The following is a 26,837-nucleotide window of genomic DNA, read 5'->3' on the forward strand; positions in this document are numbered from 1 at the left end:
GACTAGATTAGAGGCACTACTTTGTGTTGTAGTGAGATAATGTGAGATAATGTTGCCATCATTTGTGCTGCCTCCTACACACAATGTAGGGCATGAAGCATTTTCGGTGTGTCTGAAACCATTTCACACTTGTGAAAAAGGACAACTTTGGAGAAACATTGTTCTTTAGGGTTGCTACAGCAGATCACTAGCATCTTCCTCTGTCGCATCCTCATTCACTACCACTTCCAATCTCCTCTGTGAGAAATTTTGTGACAATTTATACACAAACACAAGAATCCACACACAACATGCATATTTCCACTACCTCGACTTTATTTTGAAGTAAATTGTTAAAAAAAAAAAAACAGTATTTGAGCAAAGTCACACTTGACATTGTTGAAAACAGTGGAGATAAATGAATAAACAGCGTTGTCACAACAACGTGAGAGAAAACTGAAGTATGTGAATGGCCACAGACCATAAATACCCCAGCCTCTTTATGATTAGGATGTAAAATAGAAAAACATTCACAACCCTTTTCACTGCGTCACAAACACCCATTTAAAGACCAAATCTGAGACTAAGGATAAATCATCTGCAATTTACAGCCTGTTTATTAAGAGGTTTGATTACAGATGACCTCTTCCTCTTTTGCCTCCAACAAAGGGGCCTGTTTGACAAGTAAAAGATGGAGGAAATAACCATTCATCCACTCTTTAGATACAGCCGTATCAACTTAACGCCAAGAAGCCCGCTGATGTTAAAAAAAAACAAAAAAAAAAAACTCATTTTCCATCAGTTTTTACAGAAGACGAATAAGAACCAGATTAGCGTCGCTTGTCCTTCCTGTCTCTATCTTTATGCTCCCTATCGCTTCGGGAAGACCTGCCCCTCCCTTCCTCGCTCCTCCTCTTCCTCCTCTCCTTCGATCCCCTCGAGTCCCTCCCTCCTCCGCCACTCCCTCCTCTCTTGTGGCTTCGCCTCTCTTCTCCTTTCTTCCTGTCCCTGCCCCTATCAGAGGGCCTCCTCTTGCGTTTGCCGCTGTCTCGGCTGCGGCTACGGCTGCTGCTGTTGGACGAAGAGGACGAGGAGGATGATGAGGATGACGAGGAGCGGCTAGACCCAGAGGAAGAAGAACTTCCGCTGGAGGACGAGTCAGAGGAGGAAGAGGAAGAGCTGTTACTACGACTGCGAACCTTCCTCTGTTCCTTTTCCTTCTTCCTCCCTCTGCGGCTGTCCTCATTCTCCTTAGCAGGGGTAGTGATGGGGGCCTCCTGGAAATCAGGTAGTTTTTGTAGGGTTTCCTCCTCCGATTTCATCTCCACTGCCTGTTTCTCAATTGCAGATTCCTGGACCTCAAATCCAGGAATGGTGTAATCCTGTGCGGGCATAGTGGGGGCTGATTGGGGCTCTGGGGTTTTAGAGGCCTGCTGGGTGACAGCAGACACTGCTGCTGGTTCCTCAGCAGCATGACTGGGCTCAGGCTGATGACTGGCGTTTTGTGCTTCCTGGCTGCTTATGGTTGGTTCAGAGGGCTTGGCGTCCTGAGTCTTTTTGTCCTGGAGATCTGTGGGCCCCTGCTTACTGTCAGTTTCTACTTCTTTCTGACCCCTGTCATCCTTCTCAGCTGCCTGCTCTACCTCCATGTCCTCTGAATCTGGACTGCCCTCTTTGTCTCCCTTCTCCTTCTGGCCCCCTCTTTCCTTCTTCTGCTCACTCCCCTCCTCATGTAACTCCATCCCTTGCTCCTCTTCCTCTACCTTCTTAGACACTTCCTTATCCCCTTCCTCCCTCTCCTTCTCTGTCACCTTTCTATCCCCCTCCTTTTCCCTTTCCTCCTCCTCATCATCATCCTCCTCCTCTTCTTCCATCTCTACATTGCCCTTATTACCTGTCACCTTGACTACCTGACCTGCTGGCTTACCCTCCGCCGGCTGCTCCGTCCCTGTTGCCGCTGTGTTGCCATCCTGCTCGCGGTTTAGTTGTCGCCGGGGACGCGACTCCATCTTGCTGAGGTGTTCAGCAAAAGCCTCACGCCTCTCTTCAAACATAGCTGTTCAGAGGAAAATCCAACATTAACATTATTAACAGACTTTTCCCCACCCTCCCATGTGTGTACCACCACAACACTGTTGGTGCACTTCCAAAATAAAAGTCCTACTCACCATTTAGTTTCTTGGTGGATTCATCGAGGAGTTTCTGTGTTGCGGAGCACATTTTTCCAGGCAGGTAGAAGATGTGAGGCTTGGTCTTTGTGCGAATGTATTTCACCAGGCGATTATTGTGGCTGGTCCACTCCTCTTGCTGTGAGAGAAAAGATAAAAACTCTTAAATAGTAAATCTCTGAAGAACTTTTTTTATTTTTCTCAAATTAATTTTACATTTACAATTGTTCCATTTGGATTTAAAAATAATTCTGAAGACCATCTATTGAAGACCTACATGTTATGCAGCTGAAAGCTACAGAACAGTGCTCTGAGATTATTTTTATTAAGATACCATTTGGTGTGAAAAAGAAGCTGTTATGACAGACTTGTGTTCAATATGAAAAGTTATATTTGAGTTCACCTGCAATAATACATCCAATTATATTCGCTAAATAAAAGAACCCTTTTCATGCTGGCCCCACGTTCAAAATCAAACTTACCAACTGAGCTAATTCCACTTTCTGTTCCAGAAGTCTCAACTCTGTCTGTTTGGCTCTCCTCTCTTCAAACAGCTCCCTCTTTTCATTCTCCACCTTCTTTCTCTCAGCCTCAGCCTGAACCTCGAGCTTCTGCTCAATCTCAGAACGTCGCTTTTGCTGCGGGATGACAAACAGAATTATTAAGCACAAAAAGAAATCGCAATAAAACAAAAATCAAGCAACTGTCGAGCTCATTAATACCAAGCCAGCAGTCTACTCTAAAAGCAGTATTTTCCCCTTACATAAAAACATTTTATCCATACATGAAAATTCACAGTTCAAATTTGATACAAGACAGTTAACTGAATGAAAAATAGCCAGAAAGCTGTTTTTAAATGAAAAAAAAATTTTTCAATTGTGGCTCTAGTGAGCGACCTCATACCTAAGCAACAAAAGAGAAAACTAATATGTTAATCGATTCCTCACCTTCTCTGACGAGACGTTTGATTCCTGCTTAAATTTCTGCAGGGTCCCCATGAGCAGGCCAAACATGCGCCGATTCCTGACCAAGACAACACAAACACCATCACACACCTGGAATTCTCAGCTGTAGACCCACATATTTTACTGTTTCCCATTTTGCAGGTGAAATTAAACTGATCATAGATCAGGATATTTAGTAATCAACTCAAGACTTACCTCTGTTTGCCTTTCTCATCCATGGTTTGATCCTGAATGAGATCTCGGCGCGTTCTCTCTTTGGAGGTAGCTACTACAGACGACTGCAACGCCGGCTGAAGGAAGGATAAATAAAACTTGTGAGGGCTTTTTTTTTTTTTTTTGGAACCTTCAAAATAAATGCTGACAATTATTTCTGACACAAAATACAGTTTTGGCTGCCTTTGCCATTCTGCTTTTAAAAACACAAGAAAACCTTCCACATTTCTGTTTGAACGCATGAATAAAGAGACAGCCGTTCCTACCTTTTTGACATCATCGTCATCCTCAGCGTCGCTGTCGTGACGCATGTCTCTCCTGGCCCTCTGGTCCCCTGCCAGCCTGCACACACACAAATATCAAACACTCATAAGCAACAATAATTTTTTGTTTGGAGTAGCAATCACTGGAAATGAAAAAATCTGATGCTTTCACCATCAAGAACCATATTTTCTTAGACTTAAACCAAGGGTTTGATGCAGAAACTATTACAAGCCCTAACCCTAGAAACTTCCGCATCACAACATTATGTATCAAAATCTCACCTCAGCAGGGCTCCTTCGATGTCCCTCTGCTTGGCAGGAGGGCCGCCGCTTCCAATGTCTGAGAGACTGCGCCTGAGAAAGGACAAAGAGAAACACTTCAGAGACGAACAGGGTTATGGATTATTTTTACTGTTTTAATTGTTTTTGACAGATACAGAGAAATCAGCCCAGCAAAGACTCCAATCCAGCCCACTGGACAGCTTTGGAAAATGTGAAATAGGGCATAAATTTTGGACTTTTATCCATTAAAATCAATCAGGTTTTTTTAAACAATGGCTCCACATTAAAAAGGGCATTTTCTATGAATCTTACAGGGCAGTCCAAGCAATGAACTATCAGAACCTTTTCAGTACTTTTACGTAAGTATTTCTTACAATTTAAACCTAAAGAGTCAAGCTGACAGACGTCTTTCATTTACAACAGCAGCGTTTCTTTATCATGTACAAAAAGAGCCACACTGTTGAAATTGCACTTCTTGCTTCTTATATTGAGATGCATCAGGGATTAAATTTGTTCTTTACACTGACAGAAAGGGAAGTTTCACTGATCTGAAGTCTGGACCTAATTATTTGAAAATTTAGCTATAGAGGAAAAAATAGTAAAAGTGTAACTTTTTAAGTCTAACCCATGCAGCCTGCATCACTATAACTGCATTATTGCACAAATAGTCCAAGTACATTTTACATTGTGTAGCCATCAACAACCCACTTCACAAGTCCGAAACACCACTCGTACTTAAGGCTTTTTCGGATCACCTACTAAAGGTCGTCCGTAACTTAACGATCATCTAAAGCTCTTTTGTTGTGAGCTGAATGGAGAACAGCTTTACCTGAGCAGGTTTATTCCTCTGCCTCTACCTCCTCCTCCGAGGCCTGCTATGGGGCCGCCGAGCCGACGGATCTGACCCGGCCTGTAAGCACAGCAGAAACTGAGATCAACACAAAAGAAACAAACGACTCTGTAAAACAAGAATCCCTTAAAAACTACGGCTCTGTGTTAGCTGCAGAGCCGTTTTATTATCAACCCGGGGGGAGCGAGGTGACGCCCGGACGACACCTCCTGCAGGGCCTCCCGACTGTTCATTTACCAGAGCTACCGTTTCATTCTAATATTTGAAATTACCCATTTAGCTGATTTTTAATAGTTTCATGCGACTAACTGAGGATTTTAACCCCTTGCACAGTGAGTTTGTGCAGCACAAAACAACAAGGAGGCGGCGCTGTTCGCATGTTAGCCGACCCATGCTAACTTAGCGCACGTCGACTACACGCAGCCCCTCAGCTGCGGTCCAGGAATGCGCCAAAAGCGAAATACCCAGCTAGATCGCTTACCTTGATTCATTAGGATCGCGTCCAGTAAGTTTACGAATGTTATCGTCCACATGCTTCAAACTTTCTTTGGCTTTTTCCAGCTGGTCTTGCAAGCTCCGCACTGCCACCGCCATTTTGCTTCAGTTAGCGCGAATCACGTGTCCAACCTCTTCTTCTACTTCTACTTCTCGACGCCTCCTCCTGCTTTATGTCACGGTATCAACGCACCCCCGCCACCCTGTGGTCAGGAATGGATACTGCAGACCAAAATGTATTGGATTTAAAACTAGGGTGAAAAGCGGGTTTGTGTGGGACAAAAAGTGGATCTATCTGAAACCGGTTTAAATGTCACTGTTCATCTGCTTAAAATTTTATCTTAAAATGTCTGTGTAGTCATCCACGTCATCGTAGTCTCTGGAGCTTGAAAAAAGGCCGACTGGACTTCTTTTTGCTTCTTGCAGCTGTTTCACCTCACATCCGAAAGTCTTCTTCAGTTCTCAAACCAAGAGGTGGGGATACCCAGGTATTTAAACACCAGTGGGTGTAGTTGTTCATGCGATTAATCACCTCTATTGATCATCTGCATAATCTCATGTGCCAAGGTATGAAAGGAGGTGTGGGTCATTACAATCTGTGGTTTCAGTTGAAACCAATTTGGGACCTCGCCCCATTCTATCAAAAGACCTATTGAGGTCACTTGAATAAAGGTGTGAATGGGGGTTGAGGGGCCTGGGGAAGGAGCTTGTAATCCACCTCCTCTGTTCAGCGATGGTCGTTCACAGTGGACATAGACGGCTTCTTTAACTCCTCTTTCAATCCATTTGTCTTCCCGGTCCAAAATGTGAACAACCTGGCCTGTTCTTACAGGGTCCTTTAAAATTTGGTCTATACAGACTATTAAGAAACATATAACTCAAAATGTAGCCAGAATAGCACAAGACAAACACTGTAGTATAATAAAGCAACATAACACAAGAAGCAGGAGATTATTCATAATTGCAGAACTGATCAGATATCACAGTGTGTGTGATTTCAGCCAAAGCTGCATGTAAATACTGTGCTAAGATGTTACAGTGACATTTTGATAGTATATCCTCTCTGAGAATCAACTAAACAAAGAGAGGAATTAAAGCAGAAGAAACATATCAAACTCTGCATGCAGAATGAGGATTTACATCTCAAACTAACATCAGTAGAATAAATTTAGACTTAAAAACATCTGAGTAGGATCCGGTTTTATTCAAACTTAAATCAGAGGTTTAAAAGATACCTCTCTCTCTCAAGACTGGATTAAAGGTGGGAGAGAAGAAAGTGTTCATTTATTTGATTCCTCCTGAGTACAGAAACTCTTTCTTCTCCTGACAGCCAGATTCACAGTGCCCGCCTTCCCTCTTTTGATCTCTATCAGTATCTGAGGGCGCCGGCTCTGAGCTGCAGGTCCAGGATTGAAAATAAAACCCCTCTGAGTCCCGCCGTTGCAGCTCTCACATATCAAAGTGGAAACCAAGCATCAAACCGCAGCTGATTTCCTGGCTTTTATTGGCATGTGCTGCTTTTCTGCTGATGATTCGTTTGTTTCGTTCTGCTACCAGTGCAACAATGCTGAGGTCACCATGCATTTAATTACATAACAGAGAACCCAGCCTCCTAAAATCTCCTCCTCTCACTGTTGGTTGGGGGAAAACGTGTTGTTGTTTCAGCTTAATTGTGAAACCCCACAATGATAATCTCCTAGTCTCATTATCCAGATGAGAACAAAGCTCTGAGCCCTGAATTTCTCTGCAGTTAGTGTAAAACAGTTATTCCTGTCCATCAATTAAAAAGCGTTTTAATTCACTTTGTCAGCAGACTCCTTCTTTTTAGTAATGTATGATGCATATTAATACATCACTCTTGGGAAAGGCAACCAGTAAAACATTTATTCCTTCATATTGCTTCAGTTTTTATGGTTTTAGGCGAGGCTTTTGCCTGCAACATTTCATTTCTTTTTTGTAGCAGATTCTGGTGAGCCTCTGTGAACCGTAGCCTCGGTTTCCTGTTGTTAGCCGACAGGAGCGGCGCTTGGTGTGGTCTTCTGCTTCAAGGTTTCACGTGTTGTGTGTTCAGAGATGCTCTTCTGCGTACCTTGGTTGCGTGTTGGATATTTTCTGTTTTTATAACCATTCTCAGTAAACCCTGCAGATGGTTGTGTGGGAGAACGTCAGCCTGTCTGACACCAACGACCGTGGCACGTTCAAAGTCACTTAAATCACCCTTTTTCCCCTGTCCTGACGTTTGGTTTGAACTTCAGAAGGTTGTTTTGACCATGTCTGCATGCCCGAATGCTCTTAGTTGGTGCCATGTGATTTTCTGACTAGATATTTGTGTTTGAAGAGGTGTAAGGGGGAGATTATATCGACCTGCTGCTAACTCCCTATAGTGATTGGCACTGCAACAGGCAGGAGATTTAAATTATAAGGGAATATTTTAATGTGAAATATTTCTTGGGTCAGGATTATGCAGCGCTCTGCATCATAGGATGACACTTAAAGAGGATTCATTTTTGTTATGAAGCTTTCTGAGAAGTTGCATTTTCTATTTCATGAAATCCTGTTTTTTAGCCTTATCTCCAGGCCTCCAGATTCACTTGAAAGTGTTTTATGCTACAGTTTACTCAAAGGAGGTGCCTGCAGTGTTGTGCAGGGATGTGTTACCAAGCCCTTTACTCCTTCTCGAGGTCCCTCCTCCTCATTTCTTCTCCCTTAAGTTTTTTCAAGGATGAGTTTTCTGGTGGGGGAGCACAGTTTGAGATATTTTATCTTAACACTGACTTGCTCAGTAGCACTTCCTCATATATCAGGTCATTCATTTGGCCACACGCAGAGACAGCGCACTTTACTCTCGTTTGCTGCCTCAAATACTGCACTGAGTGTGTGATATAACAGGAAAGCCTGGACCGCTGAGTCAGTCATCTTCTCTCATCTCCTCATGGATCAGTTCTGATGCTTGTGTTCATTTTAGGTGTTGAAATGGTTAAAAATAACTGAGAAACGGTAAACAAAATAATTTTAAATGAGGTCAATTGAACCTATTTGAATGCCAAAAGGTCCTGAGGAAACATTTCAGTCTAACAGGGGTGTAGGGTATATGTTTCTGCAGTCTACTTGTCTCATTGTGTATCAGTTGCAACAAAGTTGTTTTGGGTCTACTTGACATTTATGCACAATTTCTTTGTGGCTCTTTTACATCTGACTGTACCCATGGTCTGATTTTGCTTCATTATTGGAGATTGAAAGAACGGTTCCTTTACTGCACAAATTCCAGTTTTTACAGATTTAAAAAAAAAAAAAAAAAAAAAAAAAAAATGAAGCAAGAGACTTTTTATTGTTTTTATTCACTGACTAAAAGAAGAGAAGCATTCATTCAACAATAATTCAAATCAACATTCGGCAGGTTGACGCCTCAAGTGTACTCCATCTGTCAGTTCAGAGATTTTACATGGAGGTTTGTAACGTGCCCTCCCTCTTCTTTACCACAGAGCCATGGATCAACACTGTTCAATGATAAAAAAAATCTGTCCTCTTAGCTTGAGAGAACACTGTCCCTGCAGACTAATCCAAAAAAAAAAAAAACCCAGCTGGGACGATTTCACATATCACCTTCATGATTTCAGACTTCGGATTAGTTGGTTCTCTATCAAAGTGCCTTTTCTTGTGGACATTTAGGGTTAAACTCTTTGCTTGGCTTCAAAAAGCCACAATCCACCCTTTATCACCTCGCTCTGTTTGATGCAGCTCAGGTGAGTTACAGCGCTGACTCGCTTTTAAAGCTCTGTGCAGAACAGATTTGGAAGGTTTGCTTCTGAAATATTCTCTGTGGTACATGAAGTCTGTCCAGCTGTGTTCTGGGTTCGGTCTCGTTCCCTGCTTACAGAAAGGAGGTAAAACCTGGTGCTGTGTGCTCATTTTAACCGACACAGTCGCGCAGGAACGTTACGCTCAGAATATTCAACATTAAGGATGGTAAAACCACTTCTGCAAAAAACGACACAACAACAACAGAGCTTCTGATTTACAAAGTCTATGTGATTTCAGAATATACTTCATGTTCATAAACTGAACCCAGACATGTGTTGCATAAGAGTATACCACGGTAATGCATTGTTGATACCTATACAAATATGCACTGTGTGAGTTTAGATATCTATATAGTTCATATTTCTTCCTCTATGGTTTTCTAAAGATGCAGCCGGGCGCTGTCAGCACTGCTTGTGCCCCCTTTGTGGCCACTAGTAAGACTGCTGTTATTGCAAACTGTCCTGATTTTAAACAAATGCACAACATTCGTACCACGATAAAACTGGGGCCATCTAGCCAGTCTCACAGAGACCAAGAGTGAGCCCGCCGTCACCGCTGCTGTCGCTGGGCTGGCTGACCAGAATCAAAAAGATCTTAAAACTAAATGATAAGATTTCAGAAATCATCATAAGGCCAAGTATTGTCATTGCAAGTTCTTTATAGTTTACATCTTCGTTTCTATTGTATGACAGTGAGAAAAACTAAATATATATATTTTTAAAAAAAAAAGGAAGAAGAAGGTGATTGTGGATTATATGCATTCCTCTTGCATAGTTGTGTTGCTGGACTGGGCAGCAGGCCTGCCTGCCTGGCTAATTAGGAGGTTTGGCTCTTCAGACTTGACAAGAACGACTTTGTTTACCAGCCAGAAACATCAGAACCACAGTAGCTGAGATCTAAATGGAGATAGTTGGCCAACACTGAGCATGAATATCTATCAGGTCCATGATACAGCTGGGCGCTGCACAAATCACGCCGTGCACCAAAGCTACTGACAGAATTTGGCCAGGTCAATGCCATCAGTGCCATTTTGTTGTTTCTCCTCTAGAGCGACAGAGAAACAAGCAAATGATAAGACCATTACTATCTCACTCAGGCAGAGATCCTCACAAGCTGGCTGGAAAACTATAAGTCCAAACTTCCTGTCAGTGCTAGCACATCTAGCCTCAAACACATCCACTTCTCTCTGTTACACAGGACTGATTTTATACCAGTGCAATGCACATCCAGTGTTTGTCTCCAAGTTACTGAAACAGATCAGGATGCTAGTCAGATTTGTCACATTCCTGCATGAGTCCAGCCCTCTGTGAGCTCATTCAGTCCGGCATGTACTGGTAATAGTCTGTGGTCATAGCATTTAAAAGAGGAAAAATAAACAAAACCAAATAAGAAAATAGAAGCTTGCAATGAGGAAACCCTGTCTCTTCATGTTTATCCTTCAGAAACATTAAAACTGGCCCTGAACATCTTTTAGGGAAGGCTTTAGGCCCAGAACCATCTTACTACCTCTTTTTCTTAAGCTATTTAAGTTAAGTTTCATTTTCCAGAACAACCTGAGAGTCAACACTGCAAACCCTCAAGTTGGCATCGAGTCTGAGCAACGATCAAAGTGGAAATGAAACTTGTGATGACTGTCTGCCTGTGGCTCTGGGCCCGCGTTTAGACTGATGCAGATTTGACACAGTCTGCTGCTTTGGTACTAAAATAACACACACACACACACGATCCTGTCCATGTCAATGGAATTAGTGGTCGGTAGCACAGAAGTCTCAAACCCAGTACTTTGTACGTGGGCTCGATCGGACAGTATATTTACAGTTCTGAAGTCATGCCACCAAGGCTAACGTTCTCAGATGGAGTGCATTAGAGGCCAGCTCTGTGGATTCATTCATGGGCCACACAGGCCCAGCTATCTTCCAGGATTTCTTTATGAATGCACATAACAGCACAGGGAAAAAAAAAAGAGCTAAATAATAATAAAAAAAAGTAAAAGTATAAAATGGTCAAAAGGGCTGCAGCCACTTGAATGTGCAGTAAGTGCTGGTAATGGTCTCCTGAATAACTGACATCCCATCACCCCTCCAGAGCCTTCAAACCTGTCATTTTTAAATGGCTAGACTCATTAAAAATTAAGGCTCTGCTAGCTGTGTGTCAGTCAAACACAAACTGTCTGCATATGTCATATAAAAATCAGCCCAGCACAGGCTCCTGTGCATCCAAACTGAACATGTACGGTGACCTCTGTGTCCACAACATGCAGTTCTGTTCGTCACCTGCCAGACTGGCTCAACATGTGAAACCAACTGATTTCACCCTCCTCATTTTTAGCACTGATAGTCAAGTTGCTTTTTTTTTTTTTTTTCCCCCTCTTTGTGACTTTTTGTGTACCGGACACAAAATGGCCTCAGGATGCTGAAGCATGGCATCACAGAAACACACATTAGAAACGCAGCTTACCTCCTGAAATAAGCAACACTATAACCATTTCTAAACGTTATCACACCGCCGCTCTGCTCAGACCAGCTGCTAATCTGGTGTGATTCGGCAGTACTAGATGCATCCCTGATCCCTTCACACACAAACCAAAGTTAAAAGAAAAAAAAAAAAAAAGATTGTTTTTCTGTAAATAGTCTAATCTTCATGCAGACCTTGTAGCAATAAACTGTTTGCTTGTCAGACGGCCAAAGCGACGCCTGTGTGGAATGTCCTGTTCCTAAAAGATCTCTAGCAGCAAATCACTTTACAGCTCCAAAAGCCCAGGACTAAACACTTGCTCTCAAATCTGACCTTGGCTACAGGCTTACGGGCCAAACACCACATCACATGAGACACACGGGCCTTTGTCCTCACTGGGGAGCTGCTCTCTTTCAGGGTGTAACCTCTGGAAGCATCTGAGCGTGTTTAGTCCCTGACTTTACTGAGGTTGAACCTTCTTGGTTTTACATTCACTCGTTCCTCACAGTGAAACAGATGATGGACAGGGAAAAGAAAGGAGGAGGGAAACTCCAGATCTCTCTGCTTAAGCCTCTACAGGAGTGTACTGCACTGGACTGGACTTTAAGCAACATGCACTGTAGACCCTGAGTGCCATTGAGAGGTAACACTGTATAAGATGTGCAACAATGAGGATCCAATAATGCCTTAAAAACCCATATTCTTATGTTTCTAAATACAGGGTACAGCCAATGACACAAGACCAGAAGCCTTTTGCTCACAGGTCTGCTTTGGTCTGTATTCATGCCAACCACACGGCGAGACTGTTGACATTTTACCAGGTCCAGCACAGTACGGTTCAAAGTATAACAAGGGCAGAGTTTGACACCAAAACAGACTATTATTAGTCACTGGAAGAGAAGAGAGAAAAAAAAAAAAAAAGAGCAGAGAAGTGTCAGAACAGAAGGAGGTTTAGAGGAGAAAACAATACTGGACCAGCCTCCATTCAGTGTGCGTCTTTGCGTCTGGGTTTAAATTTGTTCCTCTGTGGTCTTTGGCAGCTTAGAACACATCAAGGGTGAAGAACAGATCCAGTGACCCCCAAATATTCTTTTAGCTTGAGGCCTGAGCTTTCCATCCTCCTCCTCTTTTTCTGAAAACTGATAGTACCCTGAGAACGATTTCTGTTCCTGTTTCCCGCCGCAGTAAAAGTGATAAGACTACACTGGTGAACACGAACACCCCCCCAACCCCCTTTCAAATACACACACACACACACACACAAGTGCATGACGACTGCACAGCCAAAAACATCTTATTTACACATTTCTACTGGATACACGTGAAAACCTGTGCAGAAAAATAAAGGCAAAAATCCAAGAGAAATCAAAGCACAACTGCTGAACCCTTCATCACTGCAGCCTGTAACCCCCAAAACTGAGCTAATAATAACATCTAACACAAAGCTAATGACGTGCAGACAGGTGAGGTTTGAAAAGCAGTGAGACTCCAGAGGCTTTCAGGCACAAGACGGCTCAATATTTAGCTATTGGCCATGATGCTGGACTGGTAGCATTTTTCTGTTTGACCTCTGTTTGACCTCCTGCCTCCTTGCAAGGTAAACCGGGATTTCTCTCCACGTGCCTTCACTCAGATTCTGATTTTTCCCCCCATCTCCAGCGTTGTGGCATAAATATTCCTGAAAATGTCAGCAAGCTAACAAATTCAAACTGTTCTGATTATCTGAGCTCACTGTGTGGTTAAAAACAACAGCCACTCCTTTAATCCTGGCAGAAAAACAGCCAAATCTCAGTTCTAGCACGAAGCCAATAAAATCTAGAGACTTGTGAAGACAGGAAACTGAGGAAGAAGTGTGAGCGGAACCTGTAAAAAAAAAAAAAAAAAATCAACTCCTTAAAAATCTACTTGCTTAGCTGAGGTGACCACTAACTTTGACATTACATTCAACTAAACACTGCCGTGATTTTTACAACTCTTACCCGGCTGACATCTACAGACAACACTAGGCTCTAATAGCTCTAACAGCTCTCACATAAATGGAACAAAGCTGAGCTTTTAAAAGAAGGAGAGGAGAGCAGAGGAAGATAAGCTAAAAACCAACATATTTTGGTCTGAATGTCTGATGTTAGTACGTTTCCCCTCTGAGTGTTCGAGTGTACAGTGCTTTTTACAACCACAAACAGCCTTTAAAAGAAACTCTTGGTACCAAAGTGCATTTATCCTGAGATATGAACCAAGGACTACAGAGATTATCATGGCTAAACCACCAAGGTCCCCTTAAAACAGACGAGCAAAACATTTGGTATCCGGGGCCGGTCACTGCGATGAACTCATTCTGAAGCTAGCAAAGTGCTGGCACACAGGTTCCATATCAGTCCACGAGGAAGAGAATAAAATCAGTAAGGTCAACACTGTAAACTACAGACCTTGATATGGACCTTTACAGTGTGCAGTGCCATCGTCCTCGACCTCTACAAACCCAAGCCTGAGCTGAAGCCATCTGGGAGGGTAACAATGGCTTGTTTACCCAGGAAAGTTAGGTGCATTTAAGCCCAAACCAACTTCCATTTTTCCTGCTAAAATCTCAACTCAGCTCAGAGAATTCCTCATAACCACTCAGCAGTCACAACACTGGAGCATCACGCTGCCATACTGGGCCCAGCTATCAACTGATGGTGCTCGTATCTGGACTGTGAGCCTTTTGGTCTATGGTGCCTTGCTTTAGCCTTTAACATCGATTCCATTTATTAAAATGACGGCATTCACTTGAAAGCAGACAATAAAAGACTACGACTTAGTCATGCAATGGTGAATAAATGCTTGGAGAATGAGCTCAGCCAAACCCACAGTGCCAAATCATTTCACCTCAGATGACAGACTACCATCAATTCAAACATTAATCAGGCCCAGCAGGTCCTCTATTGACAGCAAAGATTTATTTAAAAACAGCCCCACAGCCTCTCTCTGTCCCTCACATCATCTACTGAAGATGTAAGACATGTGCAACGAGCAGCAAGGTTGTGCCATTCTTTAGTCTTTATCAACCATAATCTTTGAAAACAAATGTATGATTAGGTTTGCTGACCCCCTCCGACCGAGGCGGACTGAAGGTTTTAATCGGATGGCAAGATAAACAACATCATCAACAACAACAACAACAACTGTAGCCAGAAAACAAGGGGCTGTTTCAAAGGCAACTGTGACTCAAGAGGAAATCACAAAGAACACCCCCACCCCCCCCCAACACACACACACACACACACACACACACAACAAAAACAAAAAACACCTTCCTACTCACATTAACTGATTGTTTCACACCATCTATGTGATATCACCACCACTGCTGGTCATAGGGACATTAAAGCCTACCTGAGACTGACAGACGAAGCTTTTGTCACATGACCTGGAATCTTACTAGGCTGCATTTAACATTTTTTTTTTTTGGGGGGGGGGGGGGGGGGGGGGGGGGGGGTGTCAGTGAAACCTACAATGTTAAAACTCAGTTATTCAGCAGCCCCGGCATGATATGCCAAACTTCTGCTTCCAATACAGCTATACAGTAAGCCTTCAGTGGCTGGCCAACAGAATGAGAAATGAGAAGTTACATTCAATGCACCAGTTTTTCCCCTTGTTCTACATCATAAAATGTTCCACATTTAAAAAAAAAAAAGAAAGACCTCCTACCAACAGTACTGCTGCCATGATTTGTGTGGAAGCTGCTCCTGTAGAATACTGCTGCTGTTTTAACATGGCCTCACTAAGAGTTTGGAAGTCATAACAAAGAGATTTCTTGAAATCAAAAAGATATATGGCATCATGCAACAAAACCCTCTTAAAAATAAACTTAGGTCATGGTTCCCTCCTGGATTCTCATACCAAACAACTAAAAGGCTCTGAAATCAGTGATCATAATCAAAGGCAGATATATTCATCCTGAAAGTAGAGAATGATTTACTAGTTGTTGTGTTGTGACAAGCTGAATTTCATAGTTTGGCCCTGAATGACAGAAGATGGGGATTCCCATTTAGCTGACGTTTCCCTAAAAAGTCACCTAGTGAGCAGGGTGCAAAGTGTGTTGGCGACAAGCATGTAACAATATTCTCCTTAACACCAACGGTAAGGATCTCAAAACCCTTAAAATATTTTGGCTTTGAATTGCCACTCTAATGATCAGTCATGGCGCTGACACGGCTGTTACATTAAAACTCACTAGCAGCAGCCACAGCCATTTCACAGTGGAGCTTTTCCACCCGGCTGGCAAGGCTCTCGAACTACTGGACAAGTGCATGAGGTGCTCTTTCGGAGCAACAGAAGAAGCAGCTATGGTTGTGTTGCCCAGGAAGTTACTGATCAGTTAGTTTGCAAACTCCAGACAGACAAACACAGAACAATGGTTGGTTTAAAAGAATAAAACAAAAAACCCCAAAACCTTTCAGAACTAAAGTAAATGGCTTGTGTCTGAACACACAACCCTTCTTGACTCCCTCCGATCCATCACTCAACCCGCCTGCCTGTCCTGTTCTTGCAGTGAGCAGGATAATAATACATCTGTATTTAAATACACACAAAGCCAATACAGGCAAGGGAACCACCACGCAGGAAGAAAAAAAAAAAAAAAAAAAAAAAAAACCCAATAGGGTTATACACAGAGCAGGGAGGGATGGAAAACAGTCAAATAAAAAAAAAAAAAAAATCAATTTAAAAACAAAAAAAAACAAAAAAAACAAAACAAAACAAAAAAAAAGGTACATTACACAGATGCTCCAGAGGTTATTAAGGTGAAGGAGAGAGCTCTGAATACTTGTGGGCAAGCCCAGACCAGACCAAGTTGAGCTGAGCAGGCGCTGGAAGCTGCAACACGACCCACAAACTGAAATCTGTGAAGTCCTGCCAGCTGAGATCTCAGAGTCATATTCAAACTGAATGCTTTTCAAATTTAATTAGCAATCCAGTTTTAACTTAATACTTCTAACCGCAGTATATATTTAAAACATCCAAAAATTGAATCAGTTTTTCAAGTGACTGGCCAACTGGATAGTAAGAGTAGCAAAGCAAGAAGATGTGGGAAAGTGGTCAGACTTGATTGTGAAAAAAAATTTAAAAATAAAAATCAGCTCACGTCAGTTCACATAAATATAATTTATGGACCGCTCTTAAGATCCACGTTAGATTTCTCATTCGGTCTACTCTTGACCTGCATTATGTTGGTCTGGTCTGGTCTGGTCTTGACAAAGTTTAGGCTGTGATGTCTTGGGTTTGCCATCCCTTCTCTACATGCCCATGCTGAAGGCGTGCAGCTCGTGGTGGAAGTGCTGGGTGGGTTCGGACAAAACCACGCTGGAATCCAGGCAAGGCTGCCAGACACGGCCGAGGCCCAGAGAAACCTCCTTGACCAGGTTATGAACTGGGTCGCCCTCCACGTACACTGGCTGGTCCGGATCGAAGTCGATGCTCTCCTCGGAGACGGTCAGGACACGAAGACTGGAACCGCGTAGTCGGGAGATGGCCACCAAGTTATGGGACCACACAGTGTAACCTAAAGGGATTTAGGGACGTATAATTCAAATACCGAGGCTAATAATGAATATGCTATACAGAAAACGCCCGACACAAACTATACCCACTTTGTAATTATTGTAGGGTCTTTATCTTACAATATAAAGCACCTTGAGGTGACTGCTGTGATTTGGAACTATATAAATAAAATTAAATTCTATCTTTTATATACAGCATACAGCAGTGACAAAACAACTGCCATTGAACTCTGCAGTTTCCCTGAGCTATGCAGTCACTTTACTGCTGGCTTCCTCTGTGCTACATTAGCTCTCCTGCTAGCAGCCAGTGCTCTGCTGCTGATGGTTAGTGTAGCACACATCTGAATCAGAGGCGATTGCTCTAAGACTGCAAGGGAAGCTCAGCTTCCCCTAAAATGTCAAAAAATAGGTGATCAAACATATACTGTTGTGTGTACATGTCATTGACTAAATGTGCGCTACGACGCGCTCAACTTTTGTTCAGAATCAGCTTCTTATCACTGGTAACGACGCGGCTTTCCTCTCACTCATTCAAGCAGCTTCCCAGTGCTTTAAACAGTGTGGACGCTGAGCGTCTACAGAGTTCAATAGCGAAGCAAAGAGTGCAGCGAAAAGAGACGAGTCATTGGATAAATGCTGGGCTTTGTCCCGCCCATCGGACGCTCAGCGTCTCTGGGGGTCTATGGGGCAGTGGGCTGGCCTCGGCTGGCCCGGACGCTCAGCTTCTGCATGATGATTGGATGATCTGTCTGAGGCTGAATCCCTTTTTGATTGACAGCGAAATGAGCGAATCAGCGATCTTTTGGTGTAAACATCTGTGGGAGCATTTTAAAATTTTCCATTCTGTTCTGAGTTGAACCGGAGACTTTCCTAATCCTCTTAGTGGCGTTTTCTTTGTTAAAAACGACTAGAGACAAATCGAGCTTCTATTTCTGGTGGGTTTTTTGTAGCTGCTTGTGTTTGGAGACTGACTTCTATCACTCTTTCTGACTTCTATCGCAGTTTCTGTCCAGCGGGTGCTGCTGTATAAATAAACCGACACATTTTATGATGTAGGCCGAAATTGAGCTTCCCCTGCTTGAAAGACCAGCATCCGCCACTGATCTGAATTCAATCGATGGTCTGTTGACTGGCTTCTTATCATTATTCAGCCCCATTCACAATCCAAATATTAGGCTGGTGTCACAACACTAAGTTCACAGCTTACTGCACCAAAATGTTCTGCAGATTGTCAGCTATTCTTCCACAGGCCTCTCTTATATTTAATTATTACCATCGTCTACACAGATCTCATACACCACTGGTCACTTTATATTACTGAAACAACAAACTGAACTCACCATGTATCACCAGTACAGCCAGCTGAGTACATCTCCATGCCAAGAGGACCAAAGGGTCTTCGTTACGATTGACGCTGAGGTCAGGGAAGTCAGGGCTATCTCTCAGGAGAAGGAAGTGAGTCAGCGTTTTGTTGTACTGCTGGGAGATGAGCTCCAACGTGGCGTCGGTCACCAGCATGCTGTAACTGTCGAGGTGAAGCCGCTCAAGGGGAAGGCTGGGCTTTAGGACCCTGAGGAGCTCAGAGCTGTCGACCTCCAGTGCCATGATGTACACTCGCAGGTTGGTGCTCACACGAACCTAGGGAGGACCGGGTAAACTTACTGATATGCTACAATTTGCTAAATGCACAGAGTCACAATTGAGTTCCATAAATCTGGTATTCAGTTTTGTCAAACAGCTACACCGGGTACATTGGTGCATTTCAGTAGAAATTCAGCATCAAATAAAAGCCACAATACACAATCAGAACACTGCAGTACCAGTGCCTTCCAGTCATCCTCTGTAGCAGTCCCTTCTAATGATTTAAACTCCAGAGTGGCTCCGTTGAGCAGCAGCGAGAGGCGATGAAGTGGAGTTTGCCGTGGAGATGTCAGCAAAGCACAAAGCTCAGATGTAAAGTCAGTAAAATCCAGAGCCAGAGATCGAAGGTTAGAGAGGCGATCCAACTCTGACGGGGAGATGAGAGGCCCTGAGGAAACATTTCAGAGGCAAACCTTCAGTTATTCAACATTATATTCATAATGTTTACAAAACTACACGATGCAACAGACATACCTAGCTGATGGTCCAGTAAACTTAGGTGCTGCAGGGTTTCAGCTGAAGGATTGGACAGGCAGGATAGAGAACAGGGAGTCACCAGACCCAGCATGAAGCTACAGGACAACCACCTCAGCTGCCTGCTGTTAGAGAGGACCTCCATGAACAACTGTTGGATTCTATGGACAGAGAGAAAGATGATCATTTAAACCAAAATGACTACAGCTACCTTCAAATCTCATAAAAATCTATCATGACAATGGAGTGAAAAAAGAAATCTTGATCAGGTCATACACTTTAAAAACGTGCTGACATTATGCATTTAAATGTAAGCCTAAAATGGATCTGTTGTGGTAATGAGCAAACAATTTTGACATACACTCCACTCACATTGTTGGAGGTATACACGGAAATTTGGTGCATTGCATGTGGTGTTTCACGGCCAATTCAAAGCTCAGATCTGATCTACAACACAAACCACACAGAGCACACAAAATACACTGAAATCACTAAAAATCTAATTTTTATATAACAGCACCCACTGAACTACTGCTCAGCTGCAAAACAAATCCACACCAGCTGCTATAAATGACACATACTAGTGAGGCAAAAAGGAAAAGGCATAAAGCCGGCAGTGATGCGTATGTTATTCTGGAAAGCCAATGGTCCATGTACTCTGCAAGTAATCCCGACACAAACACCAACCAGCCAACTATTAAACCCGTCGCCAGTCAGGTGAATATTATTGATCATCCTTTTACAGTGGGTTGTTCTCTGAGGAACCTGGGACCCTTACATTCATGTGGCTGTCACTATACACCAGTACAAACTTCAGCAGGACAATAATGTTCTGGAGCTGAAGGACCAAAAACAAACAAGCAAGGCACTGACCTATCCTCTAAACCCCCCCAAAACCCAAAGCAATAAAACAGACATCCCATGAAGGCGACCTACACTATGATGTAGATCGCACAACCCTGTTTTAATATAGTCTCACTGTCCCTGCTGGGGCAGGGAGTGGATCAACATGCACTTATCTGAACATCCTCCACCATAATGCATAATGTGTGGCCCAAATACAAAAAACAAAACCAGCAAAAGATGATAAGAAATAGCGTAAGCGATAAGAGCAGACGGGCCTAATTCGCATACAATGAATGATTTGGCCTGTTGTACTTAGTAACCAGAAGTGGACAGAACATATAAACAATCATAACATTTCCTGGCTTACTTTGCCGACTGTTTCGATCTGTTTTTATGTGTGTTAAATTCAGAGGAGGCATAAAAGATGGATGTAGCCACATCACCTAAAGCTTCAACATCAGCATTTCGGCCAGTGGCATATTTAGTTTTTGGAGTCACTGATTGGCTCAACTTCCTGTGCTGGGCCACCTCTCAATCAGTATCCAGGTGGAAGAGTATATAAAATCATCCCCCTCAGAGTTGTTATGCAGGGTCGAACTGTCCACTAAAGCCAAACTTGGCTGTGGCTGCAGTTTGTGGCACTTCTGCACTGGCTTAATTCATCTGCTTTCTGCTCAGTTCAGAGGTGTGTGCTTGCATTCACTCACATCGCAAAATGAAGTTATAATAAAGTAGGTTACATTTAATACCAACCTAAAATAATCACTAATTTCATGAATAAATGGGAAAACAAGGTTAAAATTGCCTTGATTGCTAAGCTCTTGATGAACACTGGCCATCACCAAATGATGCTTCTTCCCTGAAGTCTGAAACACTAGCTTTAACATAACTTCAGATTTGATTGGACTCAGAACTTTCTATCAGGGCCAATAGTTAGCATATTGGCAGAAGTTGGGTACTGGGTTACTTAAATCACCACCTTTTGCAGCCTCTTTCAGAGGGTCTACATCTTAGCAGTCTAGGCTGCATAACACCATATACAGTTTGCAGGCAGGAAACTAGACACACACCGAGTGTGCTTGATGTGGTCTGCCCTGTGATGACAAACTGCTTATTCTTAATTTTGTAAATTAACTGCATTCAGATACACCAAACATTGCAGCGTTTCCAGTCCAAGAAGAAGGTGCAATTTTGGAAATATTACTCATTCACACCCACATGCAGCTTTAATTATCAAGACCTCTAGATAGTAGGGGTTGCACGACTTCAGATTTTTTAAGGTTGAAGTCAACATGATAAAAGTCGAGTCGACAGCGACTAGTCCCTATGATGTCATACGAACTCGAGACACGATGCTTTGCAGTAACTTACAGGCTTTATTACCCATATTCACAGATAAAACGTTACTTATGCAGAATAACAAATAAATAAATAAACAAACAAAACACTGGGAGCCTATATATATATATATGCTCTACCATTAACATACTGCAAATAAGTCACAGGAAAACAAAAATTACTATTAGGCTGCAAAAGTGAAAGAAACATGCCTATTTTAGACAAACCAAACAAAAGGTGGTCCGGTTTAATAAGTTCACTCACTGTCAGTCTCCTCTTACAGTTTTTGGTTTTCGATCCTGGTTTACGATTAAGAAAACAAGAGCATCAACATGAGTGGGATGAAGCTTGCTTGTTTTCGTGTAATGGTATTATTCCCAGCAAGGGAGAAAATCCTCTCGCTGGGAGTGCTGGTTGCCGGAACAGCTAAATACCTGCTGCTGAGTTTTGCCAAATGGGGAAATCTGTCCTGATTGCTGGCCCACCACTGCAGCGGGTTCGCCATGGTGGGAATCTGTGGTAACAAAAGAATCACGGACCTCTTCTGCAGCAGTGGCGAAGTGTGCTGCTGATCGCCTCTCGCTCTGGTAATGCGGCCCAAAAAGTTGCTCAAAACCCTTTCAAGTGACTGTGCATCGCGGTCGTGCTTTTGTTGTACTTCAGCACAGCTTTGCAGATTTGGCATGTAACGGTAGTTGTTAAGGGAAGGGGAAGAGGCCCCGTGGTAGACCCAGGACACGCTGGAGAGATTATGTATCTCGGCTGGCCTGGGAACGCCTTGGGGTCCCTCCGGATGAGCTGGAGGAGGTGGCTGGGGAGAGGGAAGCTTGGGCTTCTCTGCTTAGGCTTCTGCCCCCGCGACCCGGCCCCGGATAAGCGGAAGAAAATGGATGGATGGATGGACGGTAGTTGTTAAGTTGTAACGTGACAGTAGTTGATCCAGAAGAGTCATCTTTAGTAAAATACTTCCACACTGTTGATTTTCTAGCTGTGTGCGAAAACTCGGCCTGCTCCTCGTCCTCGACTACCATCTGTTTGGAATCCATTTTGTCGCCAGCAGTCACGTGACTGCAACTAGTCGACATGAAATTTAAAAACTCACGAGATTTCCTAGAATTGACTACTCGACAATTTGACTAGTTCATGCAACCCCTACTAGATAGTTGATATTTTTAGACAATGCTCTGCAATAAGGCTGAATTCTTATAAAACCTACCATATTTACACTGCAAACACTCTCCAAGGATTGAAACAACCACTAAACCTATTTCAGTCATTTTAGTGATAGCTGCTTTCATGTTTTGATGCTTAGGCTTACTCATTGATCTTTTTGTCCCCCTGGTGGATTAGATGCAGGTGAGAGCCGTCTAGTTGTCCCTCTTGCTGGAGAATATAGGTGTCTCCATACAGACTCAGCTTCTGCAGGTTTCTAAAGAGATGGACAGACAGACACACACTGTTAGAAAATACTTGCAGTCACTACAAAAACACTTGCATCAACAACAGGTTGTACGATGAGTCTTCCAAACCAAACCAAATTACAAAGGTTTCACCTGTTAAACCAACTGCAGCCATTTTGTTCAATGTAATTTAGCCCTGCTTCTCCTGAACTGTTTTCTATCCGGCACAGAATTATGGCTGCCCTGCACTCTCCTCCAGTGCCGTTGAAAGCCTTTTATACCCTGGCACCCAAAATAGACTGGCAAAGATCAAGCAGCAGAGTATAGGCCAAAAGTTGATGCGTTCAAACACTGATGCAGTCAGTGTAAGTGTAGAGGTCACAATGCAGCCAATTACCTTCTTTCAAACAGGCCATCTACACCTCTTTTGACAGATGTTTGTAAGCTCACTAACGTAAATGTGGTGAAAATCATGAAGGACAACTTCTTACAGCACCGATTACAAACAGACAAGGGAGGGACTGATTTACTGGCAAATAGGAAGACATTCACCAGTGTTGGTGGCAGACATTTATCTGTTTTACATCAGTGTTGTGCTGGCTAAATGTTAATAGATTTATTTTTTAATTATAAATAAACGTAGCACAAGAAGTAAGGAAATTTGTGTTTGATCGATTATTTCTTTGTTGTAACAATGCATCTTGGCTCTAAATCTTATACTGTTGGAAAGCCGGATAATTTCCCCTTAAACTGAGCCACATTTATAAGGAAAATACATTTGTGGTTTGCGCCCATAAAAAACTTGACAAATCTTCTCTGCCAATGCCAAACAGTTTATTCTGCTATTGATTCTCTTCATCATGGCACCTGTTAATAATATATTAGGGATCAAGTGAACAGTTTGTCCTCAAAGTTGGTGTTAGAAGCAAGAAAAATGGGTAAGTGTGAGGATTTGAGTGAGTTTGACAAGGGCCAAAATGTCAGAGCATCTCTAAAACTGCAGCTCTTGTGGGGTGTTCCCAGTCTGCAGTGGTCAGTATCTATCAAAAGTGGTCCAAGGAAGGAAGACTGAGGATCATCTACGCCATGTGGTCCAATCCACTACTATGAACTACTGTGGCTTAAATTGCTGAAAACATTTACTCTGGTTCTGATAGAAAGGTGTCAGAATACACAGGGCATCACAGTTTGTTGCATATGAGGTGCGTACCCACAGACCAGTCAGGGTGCCTAAGCTGACCCGTCACCCACCAAAAGCACCAACAATAAGCAAGTGAGCATCAGATGGGACCCACAGAGTAATGGTAGAAAGTGGCCAGGTCTGATGAATCAATTTTCTTTTACGTCAAATGGATTGCCAGGTGCATGTGCATCGCTTACCCAGGGAACACCTGGCAACAGGATGCACTATGGGAGAGGAAGGCAAGCAGGAGGTGGCAGTGTGACACTTTGGGCAATGTTCTGCTGGGAAACCTTGGGTCCTGCCAGTAATGTGGATGTTACTTTGACACGTACCACCTACCTAAGTATTGTTGCAAACCACAGACACCCTTTCATGGAAACAGCATTCCTATTTCCCTATTTCCCAGGAAAATGCACCGTGCTGAAAGATCAGGAATGGGTTGAGGAGCACAACAAGTTTGACATGTTAACCTGGCTTCCAAAATCCCCAGATCTCAATCCAAGTGAGCGTTTGTGGGACGTGCTGGACAAACAAGTCCAGTCCATTGAGGCCCGACCTCACATCTTACAGGACTTAAAGGATCTGTTGCTGACATCTTGGTGCCAGATACCACAGCACACCTTCAGGGGTCTAGTGGAGTCCATGTTGTGATGCGTCAGGGTTGTTTTGGCAGCAAAAGGGGGACCAACACAATATTAGGCAGGTGGTCTTAATGTTATGCTTGATTGGTGTTAATTCCATTCCATATTAAAGAGTTTCTTTTAAATGTCAGCCTTAGCCCAGAATTCCACAATAAGTGGATCCTTAAAATTCACATTTCCCAATTTCTTTGTTAACATTTTTTGTTGTAGACTAACATTTTTACATTTTTGAGTCAGCCAATTCAAAAAGCAGTAGGGAATATATCGCCATATATATGTCACCCATGTACCAGTGCAACCACACATAGCACAGGCCTACCTGCGAGGTGAAGCGCACATTATGCTTGATGTACCCACTTCCTGTGTATTGACTGAGAGTTGAGGTTCACAGGCTCATGTGCAGCTACTTAGTGCCCTTAGAAAGGAACAACGACTTGTCTGTTTTCATTATTCTGAACATACATCAGTGCTGGTGGAGCTGGCTCAATGCACTAAGTGAAAGAAAAACAGACTTTTCACCACCTGACAAAGAGTTCTGAAGTTAAATGTTGCAGTCCCAATCATTTCGACACTGATTGGAAATGATACAAGCTGTGCACAAAAGAAACCATGTTTTATAGGTACTTCTGAAGCCTCATCATCATGAGGAGATCACTGGAAGAAGTTCATCCATTTTTGTTCTGCTTTGCCCACCAACACCAACCAGCTAGAAAATCTGTACACAAGCACGGAAGTGGGACACAGTTTAAGTCTGTCTATAAACTTAAACAACTCAAAAAGATTTCAAATGTTTCAATCCCTTCTAGTAGATTTACAGCAACTCTCAGGGTTATGGACGTCAGCACCACAAAGCACTATAGAGAATAAGGGAGAAGGTGTAACACAAGGGCTACAATGAAATCCTAAGTTAACAGCGAACGTTTCACAGACCAGGAGAAATTCTCACTTTTTTTTGAGGTGTGTGTGTCTCTCTGAAAGGTGGTCACATCCTACAAGGGGACAACAGCTAAAAATATCACATACTGTATAGTTGTGTGCGTGTGTTTGTGTCAGTGCTGATATCAGCAAGTCACAGCCAACAAAGCCTTCTAGCCTCCACCAGTGCTGCATTGTACCTGCTGCTATGGAGAGACCATAATGAGACATGTAAAATAGGGCAGGTGACAAAAGACGTGCAGACACTACTATTTGATTTATGCATGTAAAGCTGTGCTAATAAACGAACAATGCTTTCAGGTACATAACACTGGCTGCCACTGCAAAGACCTGACATGATTACGTAACTCCTAATGCCAGGGTTTGTTTATAGCTAACTGCGCTAGCCAGCTGCTAGCTTACTGCGACGCACCTAAACCAGAGAAAATTCAAAACAGGAGAACATGTCAAGCAGTTTTTTCAAACTGATTAAAAAAATACCCAAACCGATATTTCCGGTGGGGACGTGTTAGCATTACCTATTGTTTCGGATGCTGGTGAACACACATAACACCTGGTCCAAGTAGGTGGCCACAGCGTTCCTCCATCGCTCCGTGTGCTGCGGGTCGCTATCAGGACCTGGGGGTTGGTCCATCCTGGCGGACGACGGGTCGCTGTTCAGGTGGCCAAGGTTTCCTTCCACCGGTGCGAGCTCCAACTGCAACTCTCGCACAAAAGAGCCAAACTTTCGCATGAGGAACTCAAGCTTCGGGGTCTCGTCGGAGCTGGAGCATCCACCGCCACCTATTCGCAGTTTGAGCTCGGTCCACAGCGCGGGGTAGAACAGACACTCCCTCCAACGAGAGCACACGGCCGAGGCCCGGAGCTTGTCTCGGTCGGACAGAAAGGAGAATATGTGGACAATGAGCTCGCTGGGCAAAGCCATGGCTCCGACACCCCCGCACAGAGCCATGGCGAGTTTAATAAAGAAAAAACTGCTATCGAAAAACCAACCAGATATAAGCGAAATGGCACAACCGTTAATTTAGGAACGCAGGAGCAGCTACGAACGGCGGCGACGTTTCTTCCTCTCGGCGAAAACAAACCGTTTCTAGCTTTGCCTTCAATACTACTGGAACGCACCACTCCGCTGCATTACACGGGGACCAAAACAATCCCCACAAACCTTACCAAAACAGTCGCCACTGTATTAATTTTTTATTTCTTATTATTGTTATTTTTATTCCACCATATTGTGGGTTTGGTTATATTTTCACCAGATTTTGGGTAATTCGTGACTGCATCGGAGACTTGTCACGTGAATGGTTTCGTCCGGAGGTGATGTTATTTTTGCCATACTGCCGTGCTCCATTAGAGGGCAGTGTTTCTCGG

At 43.2% G+C, this 26,837-nt stretch overlaps 2 protein-coding genes across 2 annotated transcripts; both read right to left on the bottom strand.

Moving 5' to 3' along the window:
• Positions 1 to 299: 299 nt before the first annotated feature.
• On the bottom strand, positions 300 to 5,348 carry pnn (pinin, desmosome associated protein). Its single transcript, XM_030719334.1, has 9 exons — positions 5,202 to 5,348; positions 4,700 to 4,780; positions 3,871 to 3,942; positions 3,592 to 3,667; positions 3,308 to 3,402; positions 3,095 to 3,170; positions 2,630 to 2,785; positions 2,148 to 2,286; positions 300 to 2,035 (listed from the first exon to the last, which is right to left on the bottom strand). The coding sequence occupies exons 1-9, from the start codon at positions 5,312 to 5,314 to the stop codon at positions 810 to 812; spliced, it is 2,034 nt and encodes a 677-aa protein (XP_030575194.1). The 5' UTR covers positions 5,315 to 5,348; the 3' UTR covers positions 300 to 809.
• An 11,003-nt stretch (positions 5,349 to 16,351) lies between these two features.
• On the bottom strand, positions 16,352 to 26,554 carry fbxo33 (F-box protein 33). The gene is made up of 6 exons (XM_030719282.1): positions 25,985 to 26,554; positions 22,625 to 22,735; positions 19,123 to 19,283; positions 18,828 to 19,036; positions 18,348 to 18,645; positions 16,352 to 17,009 (listed from the first exon to the last, which is right to left on the bottom strand). The coding sequence occupies exons 1-6, from the start codon at positions 26,416 to 26,418 to the stop codon at positions 16,744 to 16,746; spliced, it is 1,479 nt and encodes a 492-aa protein (XP_030575142.1). The 5' UTR covers positions 26,419 to 26,554; the 3' UTR covers positions 16,352 to 16,743.
• Positions 26,555 to 26,837: the final 283 nt, after the last annotated feature.

The sequence above is a fragment of the Archocentrus centrarchus genome, chromosome 22, assembly GCF_007364275.1.
Source record: "Archocentrus centrarchus isolate MPI-CPG fArcCen1 chromosome 22, fArcCen1, whole genome shotgun sequence".
Lineage (NCBI taxonomy): Eukaryota > Metazoa > Chordata > Actinopteri > Cichliformes > Cichlidae > Archocentrus > Archocentrus centrarchus.

Excerpts from the sequence above, each read along its gene's own strand:
- pnn (XM_030719334.1), bottom strand. The coding sequence starts at position 5,314 with ATGGCGGTGGCAGTGCGGAGCTTGCAAGACCAGCTGGAAAAAGCCAAA. Across the intron at positions 3,943-4,699 it reads AGAGGAATAAACCTGCTCAG|GCGCAGTCTCTCAGACATTG; the intron begins GTAAAGCTGTTC and ends GTCCTTTCTCAG. Across the intron at positions 3,403-3,591 it reads ATGACGATGATGTCAAAAAG|CCGGCGTTGCAGTCGTCTGT; the intron begins GTAGGAACGGCT and ends TCCTTCCTTCAG.
- fbxo33 (XM_030719282.1), bottom strand. The coding sequence starts at position 26,418 with ATGGCTCTGTGCGGGGGTGTCGGAGCCATGGCTTTGCCCAGCGAGCTC. Across the intron at positions 22,736-25,984 it reads ACCAGCATCCGAAACAATAG|AAACCTGCAGAAGCTGAGTC; the intron begins GTAATGCTAACA and ends CCATCTCTTTAG. Across the intron at positions 17,010-18,347 it reads GGCTGTACTGGTGATACATG|GTTACACTGTGTGGTCCCAT; the intron begins GTGAGTTCAGTT and ends AAATCCCTTTAG.